A 23,541-nucleotide genomic window follows, 5' to 3' on the forward strand; every position below is an offset into this window, starting at 1 on the left:
AAAACTGCACATTTCTGGAGTGCTTTCAAAGATCCATATCTTCAGATGCAATAGGCTGATAGTCATTAACAGTACAAAAGTCTGCAAATACTGAGAGATAGACTAACATGCTGCTGGTTTAGATCTGCACATGAGAACAATAGAGACAATATCAGATTTATACATAAAGGTATTCACCACAACCCATCATGAAGACAGATGCCATAACAACACACCCATTAAAAAAACATCACAAACTGCAGCTTTGAACACAGTGCTGTTACTTGGTCATGGAAGTGAAGTTATGATCATTCATGAAATGAAGCTAGTGACGATCACCACATGAAGTGTGTCCACTGTGAGACAGTATACATGAGAGAAGAAATACCATCAGAGAGCCACACACACACACACACACACACACAAACATACAGTGTATCATATGACACACTCATAACAGACAAATGATCTGTGGTTTCTTTTGGCAATCCTGAGGAGTAGTTGCTAGGCAACCAGGGGAGTTTCTTAAAGCACTTGTATCTCCTCTGCAGAGGACGGAGATGCCGGGGGAAGAGAGGGAGTAGCGTACAGAAACACTGAATTGGATGTTGTACGGTGAAGCTGGTTATGTAACACACTCTTGAAGTGTTGGATTGTCTCTATAAATATTCTTGATCCCTGCTTCCATATCCCAGCCAAATCCCGCTGGCTGCTACACTTAGGCTGCAGGTGTACAAGGAATACAAACCATTCTGCTTCCTGTTTGTCGAGCAACAGCAGATTAGCTCAACAGCATCGATTCATTTCTTTGCCAAACTTTGAAGCCAAATAGTAAGTCAGGATTTCACATAAATACACCAAAAAGCTGTGTCAACGTAGTTAGCTGTTGACATGAGCTGAGAGATCATTGACTGCGTTAACATGTTCTTAACCAACCAGGTTACTCAGAGAAATCAGCTTCTTTGGGTAATTGAGGAACAGAGTTTACATGCTCTTAAATAACCTTGTTACTGGGGATATATGCAGCAGCACAGTAATCAGATTTTTCCTCCACCTCAGACTTATTTTGGAAGCACGGTTCACAGATTTTACCTGTGAAGTTACAGATAACGCTGCTTTCTGACATTCTTTTTTTCATGCGTTTATATCGCTGCAGAGCGACAGCTGCAGGGGGAAAGAAAGAAAAAGAGAGGGGGGAGACACACAGCTGATACACAATGGTAACTGTCTGAATAAACAAATCCACAAGGTAGAGAGTCTTCTATGAGGCACTTTGTTTAATGTTCAGTCAGATTTTTTGTTGACTTCAAAAACGAGGCTGCATAATGATCTCTCCTTCTTTCAGTCTTTTGTTATGCACATGAACATTTGGAGAAAGCTTATTAGGAACATGGTTACATATTTACATGGTAGAGAAATCAACCGAGGGAATCAGGTTTACCTAATCCCCCACCCATGATTTTGGAAACCAGCTTTTCCGTTCACATGAAGGTTTAGGAATCAGCTCTTGAAAAGTCTGGTTACTTAAGTGAGGTGCTTTTACTCATAGCTAATAGCTGGTTAAAGTTGGCCATTACATTAACCCCAATGAGGTACCGTTTTTTTAGTGAACACTCACAGCCATTGTTAAAATAGAAAACAACAAAACTTATCTTGGTTAACACGTTCATAAAAATATTTTATTTCAGCTACACTCCACCCACAAAAAAGAACCGAGTGAAAGTCTTCTAACTTGATATCAAGAGTTAAATGATTTATAAAGTGTAAGTTCACTCAATTCAGTAAAAAAATTATTTAAGCGAACAAAACCAGCATATGTCCCAGCATGCATTGTTTGTAAAGAAAGGCCATGGATGCAATTGTTTAAGTTGACACCTTGTAATAATGATATTATTTATCTAAATCAAAGTGTGTCATTTGATCACACCTGTGTAAATATTATATAAATTTGTTACTTTGGTTCATTTGGTATATTTCGATTTTCCACAAGAATGTGTTGATGTAGTTCCACCAGATGTGTGGCATATGTACAGCTGACTGGCCACGTGCCACAAACTGGCCACAAAAATGCACGTGCAGAGCATGTGGGGCAAAATTAGTTACAAATTCCGAAATCGCAGTTTTTGTAATGAAGACACATGGCACTATGTGAAGCAGTTACACTGGTGCTGTGCTTTTATCTGGTTTTTGATAATAAAGGGGGGTCTCCAGCACAGACGAGCAACCAAATCTATGTTGCACCTGACAATAAATAAAAACATGAGTAGAGAAGATTTAGTGTTGGTTTTAGCTTCTGTATGGTACAAAGTAAATGTGGACTTCTGTGGAATATGATTCATTTGGAAATGGCAGAAATTAGAAATGACAAAGCAAATGAAAATCTGCTGACTTTGAGTAAAAACTTGAATTGTCTACTGCAACTATTAAGGTCTTATCTAAATGCATATTGACCTGTTTAGTTTCACCTTGTGTACAAATGTAAATAGTTTATGGCAATGGGTTTTTAAAGACAATTAAATTAGGATAAGTTATTTGGGATAATGCAACTCATTGTTGCAAAGAGCATTTTAATCATTTTAAGAGCATTTTAAGCAAAATTACAGGATCTATTTTGTAAGAAATGTAGAGATTCAGCAGGACAAAGACAAAAGATTGAGACAAAAGCTGAAGGGGAGGCAAAAGATAATTATAGTAAAAATTCCTCTTCAGAGCCATAACTTGTTCAGTGTGACTTACACTTCCCAGGGAGTATGTTGGAAACGAAGTTTAGTCTATTCCACATCATTTTAATAACAAACACAAAGTATAAAAACAGATTCTTAGAAGAAATGTCTATATGTTACATTAAAGCAATTTATTTGATAAACTTTCATTAGGTCATGAGCATCTCATGGCTTTAAGTTTTTCATCATATTTGTTCCTAGATAGATGTACTGGACGTATTTTACTGTTACATGTTTCCACCCACCAGATTAGCAAAACGTATTTGACTTCATCCCTTTTCACACCTACAGTCACATTTCACACTATGCTTATTTAAAAAGAGTACAAGGACAAGTAGCTCTTTCCTTTAAATTACATGGATGTGGCTCCAGGTGGGATTTAAATAAAATAAAGTAGGTCATTTTGGTTGTAATCGTTACCGGGAGGAGGGACATTACCTCCATATAAGCTCTGGAGAGGATAAATATTCAACTCTCGGTTTTGTCACTTCTGCTTTACATTTGCGGCCACACTATAATTTATAGGTTTGCATCTTTAGTAGGGCTCAATGGATTATGAGTTTGGAGCTTGAAAGCCCCAAAGTAGAAAAATCAGAAGGTGTATTGTGAGATGAATGAAGACATTGTTCAATCTGCACATGAGATTTGATGAGAGTCACACAGAAAATACCAGGCGGCTTCTTTAAGTCAGAGGGAATGAAATTCTCCTGCAACACACTGGAATGATATCTCTGCTAAGATATGGGATATGAAAAGAAATGTATCTGCTGGCTGTCAGGGAAGAATCTCTGGACTATCTGACAAACTCATATCTGACAACACATATAAAAATAAACAGCAGTGTCTCTCTACTCACTGCTGAGGCCTGACTGCACTGAAGCACTGATATGAGGGACGATAGTGGCAGAAATCCTCTGAGCCCCACTGGCTCCTCTCTGTTCAATAGGCTGAACATCCCATCACTGCTCTTTTATCTGTGCTCATACAGAATGAGACAGTCAACGAACCAAATACTTTAGAGCTGCACTGCGGTTAATTTATGTTCAGCCACTGTCTGCTGAGGACGGGGCTGCTGCAGACAATGCAGTGGAAATACTGGTTTCAGATTTCCCACAAGATGCTCGAACCTGCTTACAGGCACTTTCATGAAGCATTTTTGGTCTTGCACATTTATTGTGATAAATAGTTGTAGTGGTGTAGTTGAGTTTGCATGTTGAGCTTTGTGTGAAATCAATGTTTTCATTTTTACAGCCAAGGAACTTTTTAGAAAGATTTCTTTCAAATTTTTGGAGAAAGTTATCAGTGTTTTTTATTATGTCTCACCTCTACTACGTTTTTCATCCTCCTTAGCGAATGTTCTTTGACAAAATTTTGGTCCAAAACTTCTCTGGACTTACATTGGTCCAACTACTGTATATCTTATCCACTTTTACATTACTTTATTCTAGTTTTTTCTTCCTTATATCACTACAGATCCCAAAAATGGAAAATTGCATTTGTATGAGCTGCTGTAGTGACCAACATACTAGCAGTGCATTTTAAAATCTGTAAACCCATTACGTGACTTGTCTCGCTTAATATATTAAATCCTCACAATATCAAATGAACTAGAAAACATATTGATAAATACTTGTAGTGTGGTTGTCACTTGCCTGTATTAGAGTCATGTATAAAATCTAAGCTCCCTTCTTTAATATTATACGTGATGTTCTTCTACACATCACTGTAATGCAGTGGTTCCCAACCCTGGTCCTTCAGGACCACCTGTCCTGCTTCTTTTTCAGCTTTTCCTGCCCAACTAGTTCCCTACTCACTGCTGATTACCTGGCTCAGGTGTCTTTAGTCCATAAAAGGTTGAAAGATACAAATTTTCTTTGTCTTCCCTCACCACAACCTCATCTAAAATAGTATCTTCCAGTTTCTAATGGACTTAACACACCAGTGGGTAATGCAGGGATGAGTTGGAAAACAAGCAGGGCAGAGGGTCCCTGGGGACCAGGGTTGGGTACCACAGCTGTAATGTTTCCTTATTAGTGGAACTCTAACAGTATAGTGCCTATTATTTGCTAAAATATTTAATAATCCTTTATCATTTCTCCTTCCTTTTTTCTATCATACCTTTATTTAAGTATGAGTAAAAGTTGTATGCTTGATTTATAAAATGAAATTACTCCAGGTTCCATTTCAAGTCTAACCAGGCACAGCTACTAAAAACATCTGATGGTGATGAACGAGATAAAGGACGTATAGAAGGATGAGCCTTCGTGGGAAGACGGCGGGGAAAGAAATGTGTGTTTAATTTGGAGAAACACTTGAAAAGCAATCTGACTGTGAGCAGAGGAAAGCCACAATCATCTCCAACATGGGCTGACTCAGTTATGGTAAGTGTATTGAAAGTGTCAGCTAATTTCCTTGTATGTTAATGCTGAAAAATGTTACTCGTTTAGACAAATTCAGAGTCAGATCTGCAGCCTCTGCTTGCTCTGATGATGACTGAGGAAGTGTCACATTGTAAATGGTTTGAGTTTTACCCAAATAAGCTGTCTGCCCTCTATGTGGGGGATTTAGAAGGGTGCACACTAACACTATATGTTAGGTTAGCATTTATTATGATAATATGAAGAACAGGAAACACAGAGAGATGAGGGGGGCACATGACAAAACCTTAAAGCTATGCTTTTCACCTTTAGATCACTGCATATCCTTTTTTAGTTATATCTTCTCGTTCAGTCTGACCACTGCAGTCCCACTTTGTCTTTGTTATATAACTCCAGACTGTTGCATAATCTCACTGCTAAAACTGCAGTTCTGACACAGCAAAATGTAAACTTGCTGTAAGAAAACACTGTGTCCAAAGGCTGATACTCTGTGGTTGCAGCAGCATTGAGCAGTCAGTTCAATGCCAAGTTAATCAGCTCTTCCATGACATCCAGCATGATGTACCGCAGAAGTGCGTATTCCCTAAACACTAATCCATTAAGGCTTTTCTGATTGTGTTGAAGTCCCTTACTCACTGCAGTGGGAGCTTCAGTTTAGTCTTCAGTTGTTTGTCAGTTGCTGCCATCTGCTGGTGGATCCAAACATTTTGCTGCAATCGCTTTTTAATGACCAATACATTTCTGTCCATTTTACAAAACATGGTTGCAGTGTCAAGTTTTCTTGGCTTTCTGCTTCAAGAACTGCTCAATCTTGAAAAAGGCATAAGCCAACCACAGGAGGTGCAGGAATAACTCGGTTTCTTCTGCTTTCACTTTGTTTATTGAAGCTTGGCAACGTTAGTCAGCATTTAGTGTTGACCTGAATATCTTAACTGTAGGCTGACTTGAAATGAAATCTCAGACTTGTTTTTCTATGTATTTATAACCTAAGCATCTTGCTTTTGAATTACTAGATCTTTAACATTAAACATTCTAAAATATCCAGCTCTAGAGAACACAGGATTTACAGAAATGTTTTATTCGAAAATACGCCTAAAACCGAGGTGATAGAAACAAAAAAGTCAAGTCATTTTGAAAACGTTTATTAGTAAAGGTCATTAAAAAATGCATTCACAACTTTCTAGCACATGAAAATTAACCACCTTCTGCCACCACCACAATCACAGGTGCACCATCATGGTCCGAACAGGGACCAGATAACCACAGGTGAAGGCTTTACAACGCCTACAGGCTGAGAAGCCACTGTGTGCTGCCAGTCATTGGCAAGGATGATGAAAACCTCCTCACTGTAGCCGGAACTGGAACATCTGGATCTGTGGACTCCTCTTCAGGTTAAACATCGCCCGTTGGAGCTCAGAGGACGCTCCTGCCATCTGCAAGTCTCGTTTTGTCGCCAAGGAGGCCATGGTTTCGGTGTCCAGGATAAGCCGTCCGAGTTGCCCTGGATTAGTAAAGTTAAATCAGTCGGCTTATTCACTTTGGTTTTAAACAATTAAAACATCTTTCTAAACCCTTTATGATAACATGACTCCATCACTTAGGAGATTACAGATAAAATAGTTTCTCCCCAATTCAGCACTGGACAAATGAGGAGTTAACATTTCTTTCAGCACCAGCATTGAAGTTTAAGGAAAATGTCCACAAAGGGAAAGTCTGACTTGATGAGCTCATTAGTTTGTGACTATATCAGTGCTCATATTTCAACCCCGACTCCCCTGCAGTAGTCAGTTACATAGATCAAGTACTTTTCACAACTTTACTAATGTAAAGATCTCCACATTTGACTTAATATGATTTAAACACAACAAAATGTATTAGGTTGGTTGTTGGTATGTTACCACATATAGGCAGTAACCACCATGGCACCGCTGTTGGAGAGGAAGTTTGTTTTTCACACTATCAGCCCATCGACCCTTTCCCTGCAATCTGAAGTTAATCATTAATGATTTTACTAGTTCAAAGCATCTGATGATTTTTTTTTTTTTTTTGGCAAATCTTTTACAGACACTAACAAAACTAACACACAAAGCCCCTGAACACTAAAGCCCTTTTCTTTTCTGCGTATTTACAGATGTTAACCCTTATTTTACGCAGAGCAAAGTGGTGTTTCAGCAACTTCAATAATCCAAATTCAGTCTGAAATAAAAAGTTTGCAGACACAGTTCACGCCGCTAAAACTGCTAAAAGCCCGTCTTGCCTGCTTCTTCACTCCTTGGCTTTCTTCTCGCTGTTCTGGAGTTTTTCCAGGAGCTTGCGCTCATGTCCTCCTGGGTTGTGTCTGTTGGTGTTGTCACTGGCCTCTTTCTTTGTCCTGCCTTTACGGGCCGAGCCTTCTGCAACAGAGACAACACGGTCCACTTTAACAAACTAGTCTAACATCTGTTTCACTAGCCTTTGTTGGGACGTGGTGCGGACATGTGTTTCTCACCTGCATATTTATCCGTCAGGTTATAATATTCATATTCATCGTAATACTTGTCCTCGAAACTTGACGGCTTCATATTTTTTACGTCGACGTGACTCATGTTTGTTTTTCCTAAGTTTTGTCGATATTCTTCAGGCAAAAAAATAAAGCAACAGTTGTCCCAAAGCTGCTACCTCTCTTCCTTTGTCCACAACAAGATTATGTTTTTCCCCCAAGAATCCGTGTGTTTTTATGAAGGGACATCAGCTCCTCCTCCACGCAGACACACGGACCCTCCTCCGATAGGTTTCCTCTTTCTGCTGGAGAAATATTGCATCAGTTTTAGCTGGAAAACTCCCAGGTCATGCAGAAGACTTGCTTCTTATTTTCAAGCGATTTTAATTCCTTTACTATGACCAGGGATCTAAAAAAAAAAGGATCACTAAACGTGTCCACAACAGGTCTTTGGTGAACAATATGACCTGACAAGTACTAAAAGATATAAAATACATTTCTAGAAAGTACTTGAATCAAGGTGATTTCTCTTGAAAAGCACACTGACAGATTTCATGTGTAAGGAGAAAAAGTTTAGACCTAAATAACGGTGACTACTCTCAGAAACGGTTTCCTATAAACCAATGATTTGAATTTGTTATGTTTTATTTATCAGTTGTTGTTCAGCTGTCGGTTTACACTTTTTTGTGAAATGTAATTCTCAACATTTAGATTCAGTTCTTTTACCTCTTTTCTCAAATGCTTTTTAACTTCTTTCTTGTCATTGTTTTATAATGATTTTCTGTTTGGGCATTATCTGGTCAAATGAAGGCATTTTGAGTCTATAAACATTTAATAAAACTTCGGTGGCCCACAGGGGGGGCACATTTGAAAAATGCATTTTGTGATGACTTAAGAGATACAAAATACAAAACTTTATTCATTTGGCTATGAAACAACAATGATAATAATAATGTCTGTTGGGGAGGGTCGCATTTGAGGTTCTGCTTCTGAATCCCCATGAAGTCTGACCTTCATCTGTGCAGCTGATTAGAGCAGCTCTGTTTTCTTTGCTTATCAGCAGCTGTGGTCTTCGCAGAGCCCTGACCTGATTCAGTGTAGCTGTTTGTCCAAATGACCTTGGTCTATGAAAACCAGGCGAGAAATAATTGTTAATGCAGGCGTGTTCTGTAACTTGATTTCTCAGTCATGTAATCGTTGTCAAACAACTCGTGATTCTACCCTTCAGCCAATTTAAATATTGGATTATAGTTAAAGTGCAAATAGATTGTTTGTAAGGAATAAAATAGCCTTCAGCACCCTGGACCAAATAGATTTGAACAAATTCAAGTTGAGTTAAACAAGTAGAATTTTTAGTTTAATTGTTTTATTTGTTTCCATTAAATTGTGGGATTTTGATTAAATAAAAACAGTAAAACATTATCAGTTTTTATTCCAAGGTAAAAAAAAAACACATTTTCTAAACATTGTACATGCACTCATAGTAACCTTAAAACTATGTACATGTATTTACACTCTTTGTTTTATTGTTTAATTTCACTATATGCATATCATTTTTACAGATTCGTCTGATTCTCACTGAACAACTCTTTTGTTTTTGTAAAGTGTATTTATTTAGAGCATGTGACAGTAACTCGCTAAAGAATCTGTGTTAAAGTATGTAAGCACTATTGAAGTTGGAGGTAGTTTAAGGATAAATGTGCGGCAAAGAAGAAAAATTAATATTTTTTTGTAGCTCTGTGGATTTCTGCATGACGAAATGTTGCCGGGTGCTGCTGCAGACACAAACATTGTTTATAACAGCAGAGGAAAAACGTTGTCATGCTCTGAAATTAAACTCCACTCATCCTCATATCATCATGCGGTAATTACAGGCCTGCAGCACCCTCCATCATCTGACATTAAAATATACTTTAGATGTTACAGTGAGTTACAGTGAGCCCGGTAGAAATTGGGGAGGGTTGCGTAAGGAAGGGCATCCGACGTAAAAACTTAGCATTGGAAACTAATGATCCGCTGTGGCGACCCTGAACGTACGGGATAAGCCAAAAAGACAAAACCTGTACCAGAAGCTTTTACCCAACTGAACACACCCAACTACCAAAACCTCAGTCAGTGATTCAAGACCACTAGGGGAGACCAAACACAGGCCAGTACTGAGTCAGCACACTACCGGAAGCCTCTATGTTTTTCTGTTTTCCAATGAGTTGGAAGTGAGCTATCTACTTGCCTCCTGAGCAATAGCCACTGTTAACACTGGGGATAAAAGTGAAGGGAAAGATACTTCAAAAAGTAAATAGTCTGTACGGAGTACTATCACAGCTAGATTTCCAAACCAGCAAGGAGGACTGTTTATGCGACAAGTTCATAAAAGGATCTTGCTTTAATGTAAGAGGAGTTTCATCATCTCATGACTTTAGTAATGACTCATAATGTGTCAGAGTTCACTTCAAGTCAAGGAGCACAGTGCAAAACAGGCAGCATCTGTTTTTGGATCATATCTCTGTTGGAACCAGCAGCTGAGACTCTGCTCCTCCTGCAGAGACTTCTCCTCATGTCTAGAAAATTCAGTGAAAACCTCCTTGGGAGTGTGACATGGCTGTTTGCAGGCTGAAGAGAATTTACTGTTGGCAGGGGGAGAGAGGGAAAATCAGGCTCCAGGCACACTGAGTCATTGCATGTCATAAACACAGCCCTTAGTGCCTGAGAAGAGATGGAAACAAGATGAGGAGGAGGAATTTTATGGCCAACTCACTCTCTGTTTATTTATGCTGTTTATGAATATACAGCAGGAGTGTTTCTTATACTGATTACAGGATATTTCCTGTTTTATTGCCATATTAATCTGTGGATAAGTCTTGTTTTTGTCCTTTCCTCCAGTTTGACTGGGAGACTGCAGCATAGTAAATATTTGCAGAAATATGAGCTGAGCTGTTAACGCCTGTCCTCACATATGTCTGTGGAGCAACGCGGCGTGTGCACACAAACACATTTCCAGCGTGTAAAGCACCCAGTGTACACACAGCACGCGAAACCAGGTTACAGGTGAGATATCTATCAGTTGATCCACTTTAGAGCCTGATTTTCACTGACTGAACTGCCGACCATTGTAAACACACTTTCCTAGTTTCAATTAATGAACAATGCTCACACTTTTTAGTGAGATTTCACATTTAACTCATTTAAAAATAATTAAATAAACTTTTAATTTGTGAACATATTCACAGGCCTTGGCTTTAGGCATGACCATCATAGCACAGCAGACGTTAATCATTAATTCACAGGATGTTTATTTGCCAACTGGTCTACAGCAAAGCTTGTACATGACATTAGGGTACATGGGAACTTCAACCCATCAAGTGGGTTTTACAATTGCGGTGAAGAACCTGTGCAATGGGCATAGGATTAACTTTGCTGATGCAAGAGAATCTTTATTCAAACAACAGAAGAGGAACTTTAAATCACTAAAAGCTGTAAAAATAGCTCACACTGTCAACAGTTCACATATTATTTTGTTCTCTCTATTTAGTTGTGCTAAAGAAAAGTGTTGTCCTAGAGTGAGACTTTCCACAACATGGTAACCCAAAGTTATTCCTGCTAATGTCTTGGTCTAATAAGCGTGTATTATGATTTAATAACTAGAATTAGTAATATAGGACCATTAGGTTGTAGGTTTTCTTACTTTTATAAACAGATAATTGAGGTGATTAACGTCATTGTTCTATAAATTCTGATACGGTGAGTGGGGGTATATACATTTTAATAGAAATATTAAGAAAAAAGAAGGAAGCTGGCCCCCACAATAGAATGGTACCCGAATACACACAGAACACAGACACCTACACACACTTGTAGCTCCCCTCCCTTCCTCCTGGTGGCGGTGTGTACCGGAAGAGTGTTTCGCCGGCGTCTGAATACCACTGAAGAAGAAGGTAATTCGCTTCGTTAGCTAGTCGCCAATAAATAAACAGAAAAACTGAACCGGTAAAAAGCTTTAGTGAATTTATTAGACGAAGAATAACGCATTTGTGTGTCGAGCTGTTATGGTGTAAATATACAAGGGAAATTGTTTGTTGCATGCGGACAAATCCCACGATTCAGCGAACAACTTTGCTAATGTTAGCGGAACAAACCAGTTGCTAACTCAGTCTACAACTACTGACTCATTTAAATTGTAAAGACAACGTTGGAATTTTTGCAACCCTTACTTAAACAAGGATAAGACCATTTCCGGCTTTTAGTTTAGATATATACATCATATCGGCGCGGGCATATCGCTCGCTGTAGAAATCTTTAAATTCAGGGATGTCTTAGTATGATTAAGGGAACATAACCAAATACAGCATAGCTCTAAACCACCCAAATGCACTTTCTAGATCGGTTTTCATCCTACGCGCAATTATAATGAAATGATTAAACATTATTACGATTTTTATGCTCCTCTGATCTATTGATCGCGCTTGCTTCTAGAACTAAACATTGCTCCTTTCCACTTGAACGGGCAGATTTCTTAAAAGAGCTTTGTATGTAGACAGTTGCAACAAGATCTTCAAAAAAAGGTTCGAAGATGTCAGCTGATACCAAGATTGCCGAGTTGCTCACGGAGCTTCATCAGCTCATCAAACAAACCCAGGTAAGTTAGAGACCGTGAGGAGCTGTTTAGTGTAATCAAGTGAATTATTCCAGCACATTGCTTGCATCACTGCAGCAGTGTAACTTCTCAAAGTTGGCTTTATCTAGCTGTGCAGCAAAATAATGCCAATCAGTTATTCAAAAAAAGTTATTCAAATAACATAAAGTTAACTAAATTCATTAATCTTCAGGAGGAGCGGTCACGCAGTGAACACAATCTGCTCAACATCCAGAAAACACACGAGAGGATGCAGACAGAAAATAAAAGTTAGTCGCCACATCATCGTCACTATTTGAATTTTCTAATACAACGTGAGGATGACGGTGTTTCATTACCACAGTTTGGGTTGTTTTTTGTTTTGTCTTCCCCAGCTTCGCCATACTACCGGACCAAACTGAGGGGATTGTACACTACAGCCAAAGCAGATGCTGAAGCAGAGTGTAGGTTAGTTGTCAATTTTTTACTTTCTTTCCATTTTAACAGCATACATTAATCTCTGCATGGACATGTTCACAATGAAAGGTATAAAAGATTTAAATGACTGATTCTCTGCTAAATGCAATTGTTCACTGGAATCTGCACACTGTTATTCACTAGATGTCTATGGAGTATTTTGGTATTTTCCATATTTGTACAATTCTTTGTAATCCTTTCCAGATAGGATTTTGAAATGCACTTTATAAAGCTGCCGGCGTTTATAAATAATGTTCCAGTTTTTCTTGTATTTCCCACAGCATCCTACGTCATGCACTTGATAAAATTGCAGAGATCAAATCTTTGTTGGAGGAGAGGAGAATAGGTAAGTGAAAAAGTATTTGGACATTAATTTCATAAAAGGTTTTTTTTTTTTTTAAAGATCTGCTCACAGATTTTTGTAACAATGTTTTCTGATTTTAATGTGTTAAATGTTAATATTCTGCTTTATTTCTGTTTTGATTGTTTGTTTTTTGCAGCTGCTAAGATGGCGGGAGTCTACAGTGACAGTGACCCTCCCAGGAAGACAATGAGGCGTGGCGTCCTGATGACACTACTCCAGCAGTCCGCCATGACGCTTCCCCTGTGGATCGGAAAGCCAGGCGAGAGGTAACATCCACTGCCCATCCACATTTAGGAGACAGTGCTGAGTCTGCAATTTTTAGACTAATATAACAATATACAGTTTTTATTTTAAGTCCTGTTTATTTATATACATGTACCTCAAACTGGCAGGCAATCAGTTCTTTTACATTGACCTCAATTTCCATATGTAATAACCCCTTAATATTCTACATTAACCCCTTTCAAGACATGTATTGGTTTGCATTTAGGGTCTTGAAAAAGTAAGAAAATTTAAATGTATTCTCATTGTGTGTTCACCACCCTCAGTCCTCCTCCTCTGTGTGGAGCGACTCCAGCCAGCAGTGATTATGTCGCCAAACAGGGCGACAAAGTTGCGGCGAGGGTAAAAGCTGTGGATGGAGACGAGCAGTGGATCCTGGCTGAGGTGGTCAGCTACAACCACTCCACTAACAAGTGAGTGCATTATACAGTTAAGACACACCAGGGTATTGCCCCCACACAGTAAGTAGTCTGAGTAAATTAGTCCACATACCAACAATATGATGAAAGTGTCGACTCTGCAGAAATTAGTTGAGTGTTTCCAGCATATATAACTTTTCATCATCACTCCCTCCAGGTATGAAGTGGACGATATTGACGAAGAGGGCAAAGAGTGAGTTTTATTTTAAAAAAAAAAAAAATATATATATATATATTTATATATATATATATATACACACACACACACACACACACACACACACACACATTTACTATTACCAATTACCTCTTTTCTCTGGTAGTGCATGCTCCCATCTTTCCAATGTACCATTTTTATTTTGTTTAGATCACTAATGTAGTTTATTTCAGGTTTTAACTTACTATACTATACTATATTAGTTTGTCTGTGAACTGTAGTGATGTTCAAATGCAGTTTTTGGCAGCTCATCAGATGTAATTGTCATTTCTAAATAAAATCAAATTTAAAGTTTGATACCTGCAACCCACTCAAAAAGTTGGCACAGAGCAATGTTTGTCTGTGGTCACCATTATCTGATTCTCTTTATGACGTGGCAAACATTTTCAATGGGAGACTATTTTGGAGACAGGCCAGTCAAGCACACACACACACTCTGTGTCTACAAAGCCACACTGTTGAATCATGTGCAGAATGAGGGTTTATTGTCCTGCTAAAATACCAACTGGCCTCTTGGGATAAGATTCTGCCTCAAAGACACCATATATCTCTCTAAAATCCACAAGGATAGTACTTTCACACATATCCAAGTAACTTAAGCCATTGGCACTGATTCCCGCCCACACCATCATAGATGCCGGGCTTTGCACCTTTACTGATATCACTCTAGATGGAAACTGAGAACAAGACCATTTTTTTCTGTGAACAAACCTGGACTTGTCTGACCACAGAACATATTTCCACTTTCTTTCTGTCCACCTGACATGAGTCCAGGCCTATAGAACTCAGCAGATTTTATTCACAGAATTGAGTTACTGGTTTCTACTTGTGTAACAGAGTTTCAGGTGGTATTTCTTAAAAAATCTGCAGACTACAGTGTGGTTATATTCATCACACTGGCAGAACAGTTTCTCATACAATCCTCTCTGAAGGCTCGAAGGTTTACACACATTCATTAGGGATTTCCCCCCCTTGGCTTTTCCACAATGAGGAGAATTGCATATTTTGGCAATATTACATATGTACTGTAAAGGATGATGATCTGAATTCTTTGCAGTCCCAATTTGAGATTTATTTTTTTAACTGACTAATACTTATCCCATGAAGTTTGTTACAAATTTGTGAAACACGTTCCATCTTTTCTTGCAAAGGTAGAGCTTTTGGTGAATGCTTCCTTTATACCCATTTAGGATACCCTCGCCTGTTATCAACTAAACAGCCAATTTATTCTTATTTTGCCTCTTTCCATACTTGTTTAAAGTGTTGCAGGCATCAAAGTCATAATTTTCTTATATTTGCAAAATACCATAAGATGGGTATGTAACAAAATTTAAAGTTTTTGTACTTTTGTGAAGTAAATAAAGGTTCAAGCAAATAGACAAATTACAAATTTTAGATTTTTATTACATTTAATTTATGGAAATGAGGCTTGCAGAATAACATCAGACTGTCCCCCCCGCTCAGAATAAATCTGGTAAATATTTTCTCTGTCTGAAAATTGTGTATTTGTGTAATCAGGAGACACACTCTGAGCAGACGAAGAATCATCCCTCTACCTCAGTGGAAAGCAAACCCAGAGACCGACCCCGAGGCCCTGTTCAGTAAGGATCAGCTGGTGCTCGCCCTCTACCCACAGACCACTTGCTTCTACCGGGCCCTCATCCACACCCCACCACACAGGGTGAGACAATAGGCTGGTGAAAAACAGTCTGCTCTGACATGACAAGTTTCTGAGCAACTGCACACAACTGTGTGAAGGTGCAGTGTAGGCAACGAAACTGAGGATGTTAAAGAAAAGAAAGCTACAAGTCGAAAGTCTGACAACACAAATTTCAGAGCTTTTAGAGCCAATGTAGATCACAGATTTAATGTCATAAGGCTCCGTGGATGTAATTCACCAATATCTTCCTACGACTTGTTTATTCATTTAAAGTACTAACAAAAGTCTTGGTGGGATTCATGTCACGTTCTTAAACTGCAGAAATTGTTCATATTTAGCATAGGTAAAAAATCTGAGTTTACACACAGGACTCTGAAACAAACTGAAAGGAAACACTGAGAAATTCAAGACCAGCTAAATAAAATATAAATGCAGTGGAGCACTGGACTCCAAATGGCAGAAAAACAAAAAAAGCGTAGGCTCTGCTGCAGGAAGTCAAAAGATTAATGAAGTAACACTGACGCACACAATGCAATGCATGTAGGTTCATCAATACCATATACATTTTTTACATTATTATTTTCAACGATATTAATATAAAAACATATATTACAGCTGCTTTAACTGATGTGAGCTTTCAGGTGGAGAGATTTAGATCATCCCTGTTTTCCAAATTTGTCAGTTTGTAGCCATAACAACCTCTGATAAATGCCTGGTGTGTTTGGAATTGGATATTTTTTAATGCCTGAAGATTTCATTCTTAAGCTGTTGTTGGATAAAATACTTTGGCATTTTCCTGAAATTGCACAATCAAACAACAGAGCAGGGTCCACCTCCATATTTTCATGAAGTAGGAAACAAGCAAACTGACAGTAAGATGATCTTGCAGCCTTTAACCTCAGCACATGTGTTTGCAGCCTCAGGATGACTACTCTGTGCTGTTTGAGGACACGTCATACGCTGACGGTTATTCCCCTCCTCTCAATGTGGCTCAGCGGTATGTGGTCGCCTGCAAAGAGAACAAGAAGAAATGATGGACAACTGGATATCAAGACCAAATTAACACCAAAAGACATTGAGGCTTCTTTTGGAGCATTATTACATTTTGAAACGGCACTGGTTTCAGTTTAGGAATAAAAAAAGATGTTTGTCATATGTGAGCTTTATGTTTCAAAGCATTTTGTAGCAGTTCCATAAGACATGATTAAATGATTGTGGAATCATATGTAATTCATCCAGCAGAAACACCCTCTGATCAGACTTAACCATAACTACTTGTCAGAACTACACCCAGAACAATGAAGAGAACTTAATTATAGGTTTCAAGTATGTAGTGGTGTGTTCACACAGGAAAGAATTACAAAATAAAGTGCATGTGTATTCGCACAAAAACAAAAGTGCTTTTTTTTTCCTAACAATTAGGTACTGAAATGTAAACATATAAAAACAAATGTGGGTGGTGGGGAACATCAGAAACAAAAAATGATGCAAATTTTAGGGAACACTTGGGGAAAATGCTTGGTGACTTGGGTTAAAATCGCATGATGATTGCTTTTGCAAAGTGCATGTATTATTAAGTTTCAGATTAAAACGGTATGCTTTGAAGATTACTACATACTTTGCGGGCAGTAAAGCAATACAAGAACAGTGCAAGTCCAAAAAAAATCTACATCCAGCTGCTGTAGTTGAAGGCTCTTTCATTCTTTTGCCATGAAGGGTCCAATTTGAAGTCCTAAAATTCATGTTTTTTGGGTTTTGTTTTTTTTTTGCTTTTATGTCTAATAATTGTTCTTTGAAACAGAAAAAGACTAGCGTGAAAAAGATGTAGTTGTCCATAGGAAACGACTGACGGTCAGGAGATTACACCGTGTGCCGATATTCCTATTGTTGTATGAATGAAGACTGTTGGATCCTGGCCTTCAAAGAAATGTTGGGAATTTTAGATTGAGAGCAAGTTTTAAAAAAAGTTGGAAGGGATTTGTGAACAAGTACCCTTTGCAATTTGATTTTCAAATATCTGATCTATTAAGAGCATACCGCCTCCTATTTTCATGAATTAAAGCAGACCTGAACACCTGACTTCACGTTCTAAGAATGTAGTTTTTCCCAATAGATCCTGAATGCAACAGTAGGCGGTGGAAAAATCCTCTAGTGAGTCATATGATGTCCCATAGCCCCTGAAGGCGACAGCAACGCGCGGAAAGCGACAAACATGGCAGAAGCGGTGAGTGTTTTGACAAAGCTACTGGTTTAATGGTAAAAACATTTTCGGTAGTTGCACAATGCTGTCGAAAACAAGTATAATGGAAACGTTTATAGACTCAGCAACGGTGGAAAGGCAACTTTTTATAGCGACGGGACACAGAAACGCATCAAACTAACTGAATATCTGTAACGTTAGAATCACCTAAGTTAGCGTTAGCCAGTTATACATTTGGGCCAAAAGGTGAGTCGGCGAACCCAGCTAACATACGTTAGTTAACGTTAACCTGGTTAATCCGTTTTCCAAACAAAAATCTCTAAAGTCGTAGCTGACAGGCAAAACGTGCGCTGGTAACGTCACCGCTAATCCCTTTGGTTTCATTATTTCTAGGCTAAAACGACAGTGAAAACATGACACTTTGATGTGTAACCAAATGGAGGCAATTCACGCTAACGAAGAACCTCATTATTTAAGCACGTTAGTCAGCTGCTTTAAGTTGTTTGGAGTCGCGGGAAGGGGCTGGTCCAGTTGGTGGGTGGGTTACACCCTTTACATACAGTCATACATAACATACAACCGTTCACACCCACACTGACACACAGGGACAGTCACCTGTTGACCTAACGTGCATGTCTTTGGACTGTGGGAGGAAACCGGAATTCTTGAAGCAAACTCTGCTGTGAGACGACGGTTGGCATAATATAACGGAGATTTCGTGAAAGTATAGAAATTGTTTCCATCAACAAGGTTTCAAAAATAAGAAAGCTAAACCACGGAGGCTTAAGGCTTAACTTTAGCTGGTAAAAGCTCATCGACTCGTGATAGACAAATGCAAGCAAACACATTTTTTTAAGCTACTGTTGTTTTATTTTGTTAATCTATGAGTCACTTCCTGACACAAACTGGGGACTGATTTTGTGTTATTATTGTAAGTTGTTTTCCTGGCTTCTTAATCTCCGCTCACGTTATTGGGCTTTCAAAGCGGACATGAACAACCATACACACATTCTAGTTTAGTTTGCTGAGGATACATGCTGTCTGTTCCTCAGGGATCAGGTGGTGAGGTGCAGTCTGTGAAGCCTCCAACCAAACGCAGACGCATCCTCGACCCTTCAGCAATTGTCCCAGTACCCGTCTACTCCAACAAGGTATAACACCTTTTTTCAGTGGTGAGCTGAAACAGGATTTTCTAACCTTGTCTGAAATTCAAATTGTGCAGTTTAAATTATTTGAATGTTTTTGTTTTCAGGTAAACAGCAGTCTGCAGCTGAAGCCAATGGCAGCAGTGTTCACTGAAAAGGACAATGCAGGTAAGGACAGAGTTTTAGTTTTTGCATGTAATGAGGATGAAAATGAATCGGGAGCTGGTGATTTTCCTGACTGTGTCTTTCTTTGGTTAGACGTTGGTGCAGATGACAGCTTGTATTCAGACTTTCCATCTCAAGAAACAGCCGTTGTCGTCCTCCTCGACTCTGAGGAGGATGAAGCAGAAAATGCGGAAAACAAACAGGAAAAGAAAACACAGTAAGTGGAGAAGCTCCTGTTAATGACTCAGAACTAGCTCATTCTTTACACAGATTAAATTAGTGAATTATTACATTTCCAAATTTTGTATTCAGTTGCTGATGTAATCAGTCACTAAATCAGCACTTGCTTCACAGCTAAATTCAGTGAATTCTAATATTAGATTTATTCCAAATTCTCCTCCACACAGAAATGTTTTAGCAACTAGTCAAACTCAAAGATTGTAAGGATAAGTGTAACGTGAATTTGATTACCTAATTAATTTTCTTCATGTTTATTAATGTATGTGTGTATGTATGCTTATATTTCAGAGAAACCGTTCTCTGCCCATCTCCACCACCTCCAGAGAGTCCGGTTCAGAAACAATCCAGACAGGTTAAAAAAAAGCTCAAGTGAGTTTGCTGTATTAGTTCAAATCATTTTATCATGTCTTTTTTTTTTTCCCTCTATCAGTTGATATCCACTTGTCTTTTACAGTTTTCTTGGTGGTGGAGATTGTTAATATATTGTATTTATGTAGCAGAATTTGTGTATTACGTTAAGCTCAAAGTGCTCTACACCAAAAGGAAAACTTTAGAGACGAACAATATTATTAGATAAATAATAATGGTAACAATAATAATACTGATAAAATGCCAGTAATATGAAATATAAAGCACTAGAGATACTTAAACTTTTTGATTAGTGCATTAAGTGTCAGTTAGTGTGTAAACAATCATACATTGAATTACAGGTAGTTTTAAATGTTTGTGTGTTTGTCTCCCTCAGTGAAATCGACAAGAAGCTCCGTGCGGTTAACTCCCTCCTCTCTCCTGAGTGTCAAAACAGAACCAGGTCCAGATGTCCACGAGGTCTTTCATCTCCAAAACTGAAAGGGGGGCAAGATGATGAGGATGTCATTTTTATTAACTCTGACTCTGGTTCACAGAGTTCACAATACAGCTCGTCGGTTCGGGAGATCCCTCTCAAGATCCGCTGCAGACCGGATGTCCACAAGATCCCTGTGTTGTCTGTACGTACAGAGAGAAATAATTTAATATTAAATACAATTTTCCTCTTTAGCAACATGTTTTGTTTGTTGCATTCTTATTTTTTAGTCTACTCCTTTAAGCGATGTGGTGACCAAGCTTTCCATCATTCTTAACATCCCACCCTCTCGCCTCCTGTTGTTGAGAGAGGACGTGGAGCTAGCAACATACTCTACAGTCAGTGAGCTCGGCCTTGGCATTGCAGATATTATAGGTGGGTCACACGACATAAAAAATGTTTTTGTTAGTGTAGCAGCAAGTACATAGCATGAGCTAATGCCACATACATCACAACATGTACAGTGTTTCCTTGTAAGGCCCTAGAGGGGTCCTAAGAATACACACAACTCTAAAATAAAATCTGTAAACAGCACAAATCTTAATTGACAGGTTATGATAGTAAACTGTAAAAGTACTGTAAAACAACAAGCATCCGATCATTAATGATTAAACAACTGATCCCTTGTCCCAGTTATCATCCTTGAACAGAAAAAAAACATTTGTACGGATGAGAATTTACTACTACTACTAGATATTAGTAGAACTAATGGAATGATAGAAACTTAGATCACAACATTGTCATGTTATGAATTTAGTTTCAGCATTTATTTCTCAAACATGAGAATACATTCTAGTGCCCAGACTAAGTTAGTATTTTTGTACTCCTGGCTCCCTTGTCCTGTCACAAGGTCAAGAGATTCTCACGGTTTATTCCACAACATAAAATTTACCAATACCCCATTTGTGATTATTCTTTTAACTTATATGTGTCAGGCGACCATGATATAGTTCATTTATAGCTTAACAATATCTTCTTACTTCTGGCGATTGTATTTAGGCTTCAAAAAACAAAACAAAACAAAAAAATTCAAAAACTTTTTTGTAGGTATCAAACTTCTGTTTGGCATTGAGCTTACCAGATCTGATTTGTGACTAGGTGTTTCAAGAGCTTTTTGACACATTTTGAGGAAATTGAAAAGTTTGTGAATTGTCATTTTAAAAATGTTATCAGTTTATTAATTGTATTTTTCTGTAAAGGGTCTTGAATTCACATAATTTACATCATGATTTGGTGCATTTACTCTGGGACCAAGTAAACTTGTCATTACATCACCAGGGGGAGCCAAGGCATGATCCTTGTGACTAAACTACTCAACTGCATCCCATTAGTGGCAAAAAATTAGCTTGAGTGTGCAGCATGGTAGTGGAGCAGTTAGAGCTGCCGTCTCACAGCTAGAAGGTCCTCAGGTAAGCAGTCACAGATGATTGATCGATAAATGGATTAGCTCCAGTGAAAACACTTCAGTTGGGCATAGCTTGAAAACTACTCGATCGGCTGAGTTCCTGCTGAAAACAGTGATGCTAAACATGTTAAAAACAGTTTAAGTTTCAAGCTCAAATTTAGCATAGAATGACATCTCTGAAAATGGCCAGACTGCTAAAGAAAATTCTAATTTAAAAAAAAAAAAACTTTCTTCTTTTCTATGCAGACTGTGTTGTCATGGCAGCAGAAGAAAGAAGTGAAGCTATTGATGACAGCACCAGCAGCAGCAACATCACTGTTAGACTGCAGGGCAAAGATAGAGACTCTTCACAGATGTTTTCTCTGCACAGAGTTGGTGGCTTCTCTCTTCTCCCATCATCAGTTTTGAGTTGGCTTCAGTAGCACGACAAAAACATAACATGCTAACTGTGTTTCAGGATGCACCCTTGGGCCCCATTTTCACCCAGTACTTATCCAAGATGTCTGCCGTCGCTCAGAGAAAGGTCTGCTTCCACTTTGATGGTTCCAAAGTAACACACAGCCAGACACCAGCTCAGCTAAACATGGAGGACGAAGATATAATTGAAGTTTGGACTTAAGCCTTTCATGTCTACACAGACTCCAGATTCTGTTCAGACTCCACGCTACACATGTAGCTCTGTTTAAATGTGCAAAACTCAGGAAAATAAACTTCACACATAAAACTATACTTCAGGCTGCATTTACCCATGTAAAGCATGAGTAAAACACAAACTGGTACACAGCCACTGTGTACACTTACTGTAGATTGATTATAAACAGGAGCATATCCACCAGGCACATATGAGACAGAAACAAAGGTTGGAACCCTTTCAGTGTAGGCACACTGAATCATTTTATAAATGTTTATTTTATACAAAAACTGTTACTTTGTAAAAAATGTACAATAAAAATACAATTGTGATTCAATTAGTACTATACTTTAAGATGCCATTCAAAATGAAATTAAAGAGTGACTTCACCGATTTTCAACTTGCTTTATGGCTTTAGTTTAGTGTGTAAATGTACATTAATGCTTTCAAATTTCCCTCTGACCATCAATTGAAAGATTTCTCGGCTTCTTGCTGAAAAACGTTTTTCTGCTATTTATAGAGACGTCAGAGGGAAATTTCATGGCCTTCATTCACGTGTACTAGTCAAACTAGACCCAAAAGAATAAAGTTCAGTATCAGTGAAGGCATCCTTTAAGAAATAACAGAGGTATAAAGATCTTCAATCATTATAAAATTGTATTTATTTTATATGAGTTTGTACAAAATATTCATGTTTGTCTTTTTTTGTTTTTGAAAATAAAGTGAGTAGATTCAACTCTGTAATAAAAATAAGATAATATAGTAATGCTTTATTTTCTGTCAGATTTGACATAAACTGAACACATTTTAGAAATGTACATACTTTGAGTACCTCAAGTCATTGTAACCTAAGAACCCACTGGGGTCTCCTGAACAGGCTGACCAGGTCCAGCAGGCCTTGGAGAGCTGCAGCAGCTATGTGTGTAAAAGCTTGGAGGGGTTGTGGCCTAAAAGAAGAAAAAACCTTCACACCATCAGACTGCTCAGAAAGGAAATATAGCACTACCATGTCCTTAGGGGAGGAGGCTGAGTGGGTCTGGATAATGCTGGGCTCGCTTGGCATCTTCGGTGTTGTGTGGATGTCAGGAATAGTTCAATAGTTCTAGAGTTGCAAATGTATGTTCTCACTTAATGTAACCCTGAGGTAGACCCAGTACACACTGGAGAGGCTTTATATCATCTTGCCTGGAAATAATTTGAGACCCCCTGTGTGGGACTGAGCATGCAGGTAAAAGGAAACCTCAAAAATATGAAAACAAATAACAACCTATTGGGCCTGTGAAAGGGGCTCAACTGAATATAACCAAATTATCTCTAAACAAAC

At 38.4% G+C, this 23,541-nt stretch overlaps 3 protein-coding genes across 5 annotated transcripts; 2 read left to right on the top strand and 1 right to left on the bottom strand.

The window, feature by feature from the left end:
• Positions 1-6,206: 6,206 nt before the first annotated feature.
• nupr1b (nuclear protein 1b) lies at positions 6,207-7,777 on the bottom strand. Its single transcript, XM_067478291.1, has 3 exons — positions 7,569-7,777; positions 7,338-7,473; positions 6,207-6,581 (listed from the first exon to the last, which is right to left on the bottom strand). Exons 1-2 carry the CDS (start codon positions 7,663-7,665, stop codon positions 7,346-7,348), a joined length of 225 nt encoding a protein of 74 aa, XP_067334392.1. The 5' UTR covers positions 7,666-7,777; the 3' UTR covers positions 6,207-6,581; positions 7,338-7,345.
• Positions 7,778-11,369: 3,592 nt separating this feature from the next.
• On the top strand, positions 11,370-17,666 carry sgf29 (SAGA complex associated factor 29). Of its 3 annotated transcripts, none has more exons than XM_067477807.1 (10): positions 11,370-11,491; positions 12,091-12,192; positions 12,383-12,458; positions 12,564-12,636; positions 12,927-12,991; positions 13,146-13,275; positions 13,558-13,704; positions 13,868-13,903; positions 15,446-15,608; positions 16,505-17,666. In XM_067477807.1, the coding sequence occupies exons 2-10, from the start codon at positions 12,127-12,129 to the stop codon at positions 16,619-16,621; spliced, it is 873 nt and encodes a 290-aa protein (XP_067333908.1). In that variant the 5' UTR covers positions 11,370-11,491; positions 12,091-12,126; the 3' UTR covers positions 16,622-17,666. The 3 variants fall into 3 exon arrangements, with proteins under 3 accessions (XP_067333908.1, XP_067333909.1, XP_067333907.1); XM_067477808.1 differs by having other exon boundaries at positions 11,473-11,543; XM_067477806.1 differs by having other exon boundaries at positions 11,475-11,491; positions 12,065-12,192.
• On the top strand, positions 17,666-22,979 carry nfatc2ip (nuclear factor of activated T cells 2 interacting protein). Its single transcript, XM_067477805.1, has 9 exons — positions 17,666-17,811; positions 18,840-18,938; positions 19,040-19,100; positions 19,191-19,314; positions 19,626-19,706; positions 20,083-20,326; positions 20,412-20,556; positions 21,833-21,957; positions 22,044-22,979. Exons 1-9 carry the CDS (start codon positions 17,800-17,802, stop codon positions 22,203-22,205), a joined length of 1,053 nt encoding a protein of 350 aa, XP_067333906.1. The 5' UTR covers positions 17,666-17,799; the 3' UTR covers positions 22,206-22,979.
• The last annotated feature ends 562 nt before the right edge of the window (positions 22,980-23,541 follow it).

Source organism: Channa argus, chromosome 15, assembly GCF_033026475.1.
Source record: "Channa argus isolate prfri chromosome 15, Channa argus male v1.0, whole genome shotgun sequence".
Lineage (NCBI taxonomy): Eukaryota > Metazoa > Chordata > Actinopteri > Anabantiformes > Channidae > Channa > Channa argus.

Coding starts and splice junctions, on each gene's coding strand:
- nupr1b (XM_067478291.1), bottom strand. CDS start 7,665: ATGAGTCACGTCGACGTAAAAAATATGAAGCCGTCAAGTTTCGAGGAC. Junction 7,474..7,568: donor CCTGACGGATAAATATGCAG/GTGAGAAACACA, acceptor TCTCTGTTGCAG/AAGGCTCGGCCCGTAAAGGC.
- sgf29 (XM_067477807.1), top strand. CDS start 12,127: ATGTCAGCTGATACCAAGATTGCCGAGTTGCTCACGGAGCTTCATCAG. Junction 12,992..13,145: donor GTTGGAGGAGAGGAGAATAG/GTAAGTGAAAAA, acceptor TGTTTTTTGCAG/CTGCTAAGATGGCGGGAGTC. Junction 15,609..16,504: donor TCCACACCCCACCACACAGG/GTGAGACAATAG, acceptor ATGTGTTTGCAG/CCTCAGGATGACTACTCTGT.
- nfatc2ip (XM_067477805.1), top strand. Junction 18,939..19,039: donor TACCCGTCTACTCCAACAAG/GTATAACACCTT, acceptor TTTTGTTTTCAG/GTAAACAGCAGTCTGCAGCT. Junction 20,327..20,411: donor ACAAGATCCCTGTGTTGTCT/GTACGTACAGAG, acceptor CTTATTTTTTAG/TCTACTCCTTTAAGCGATGT.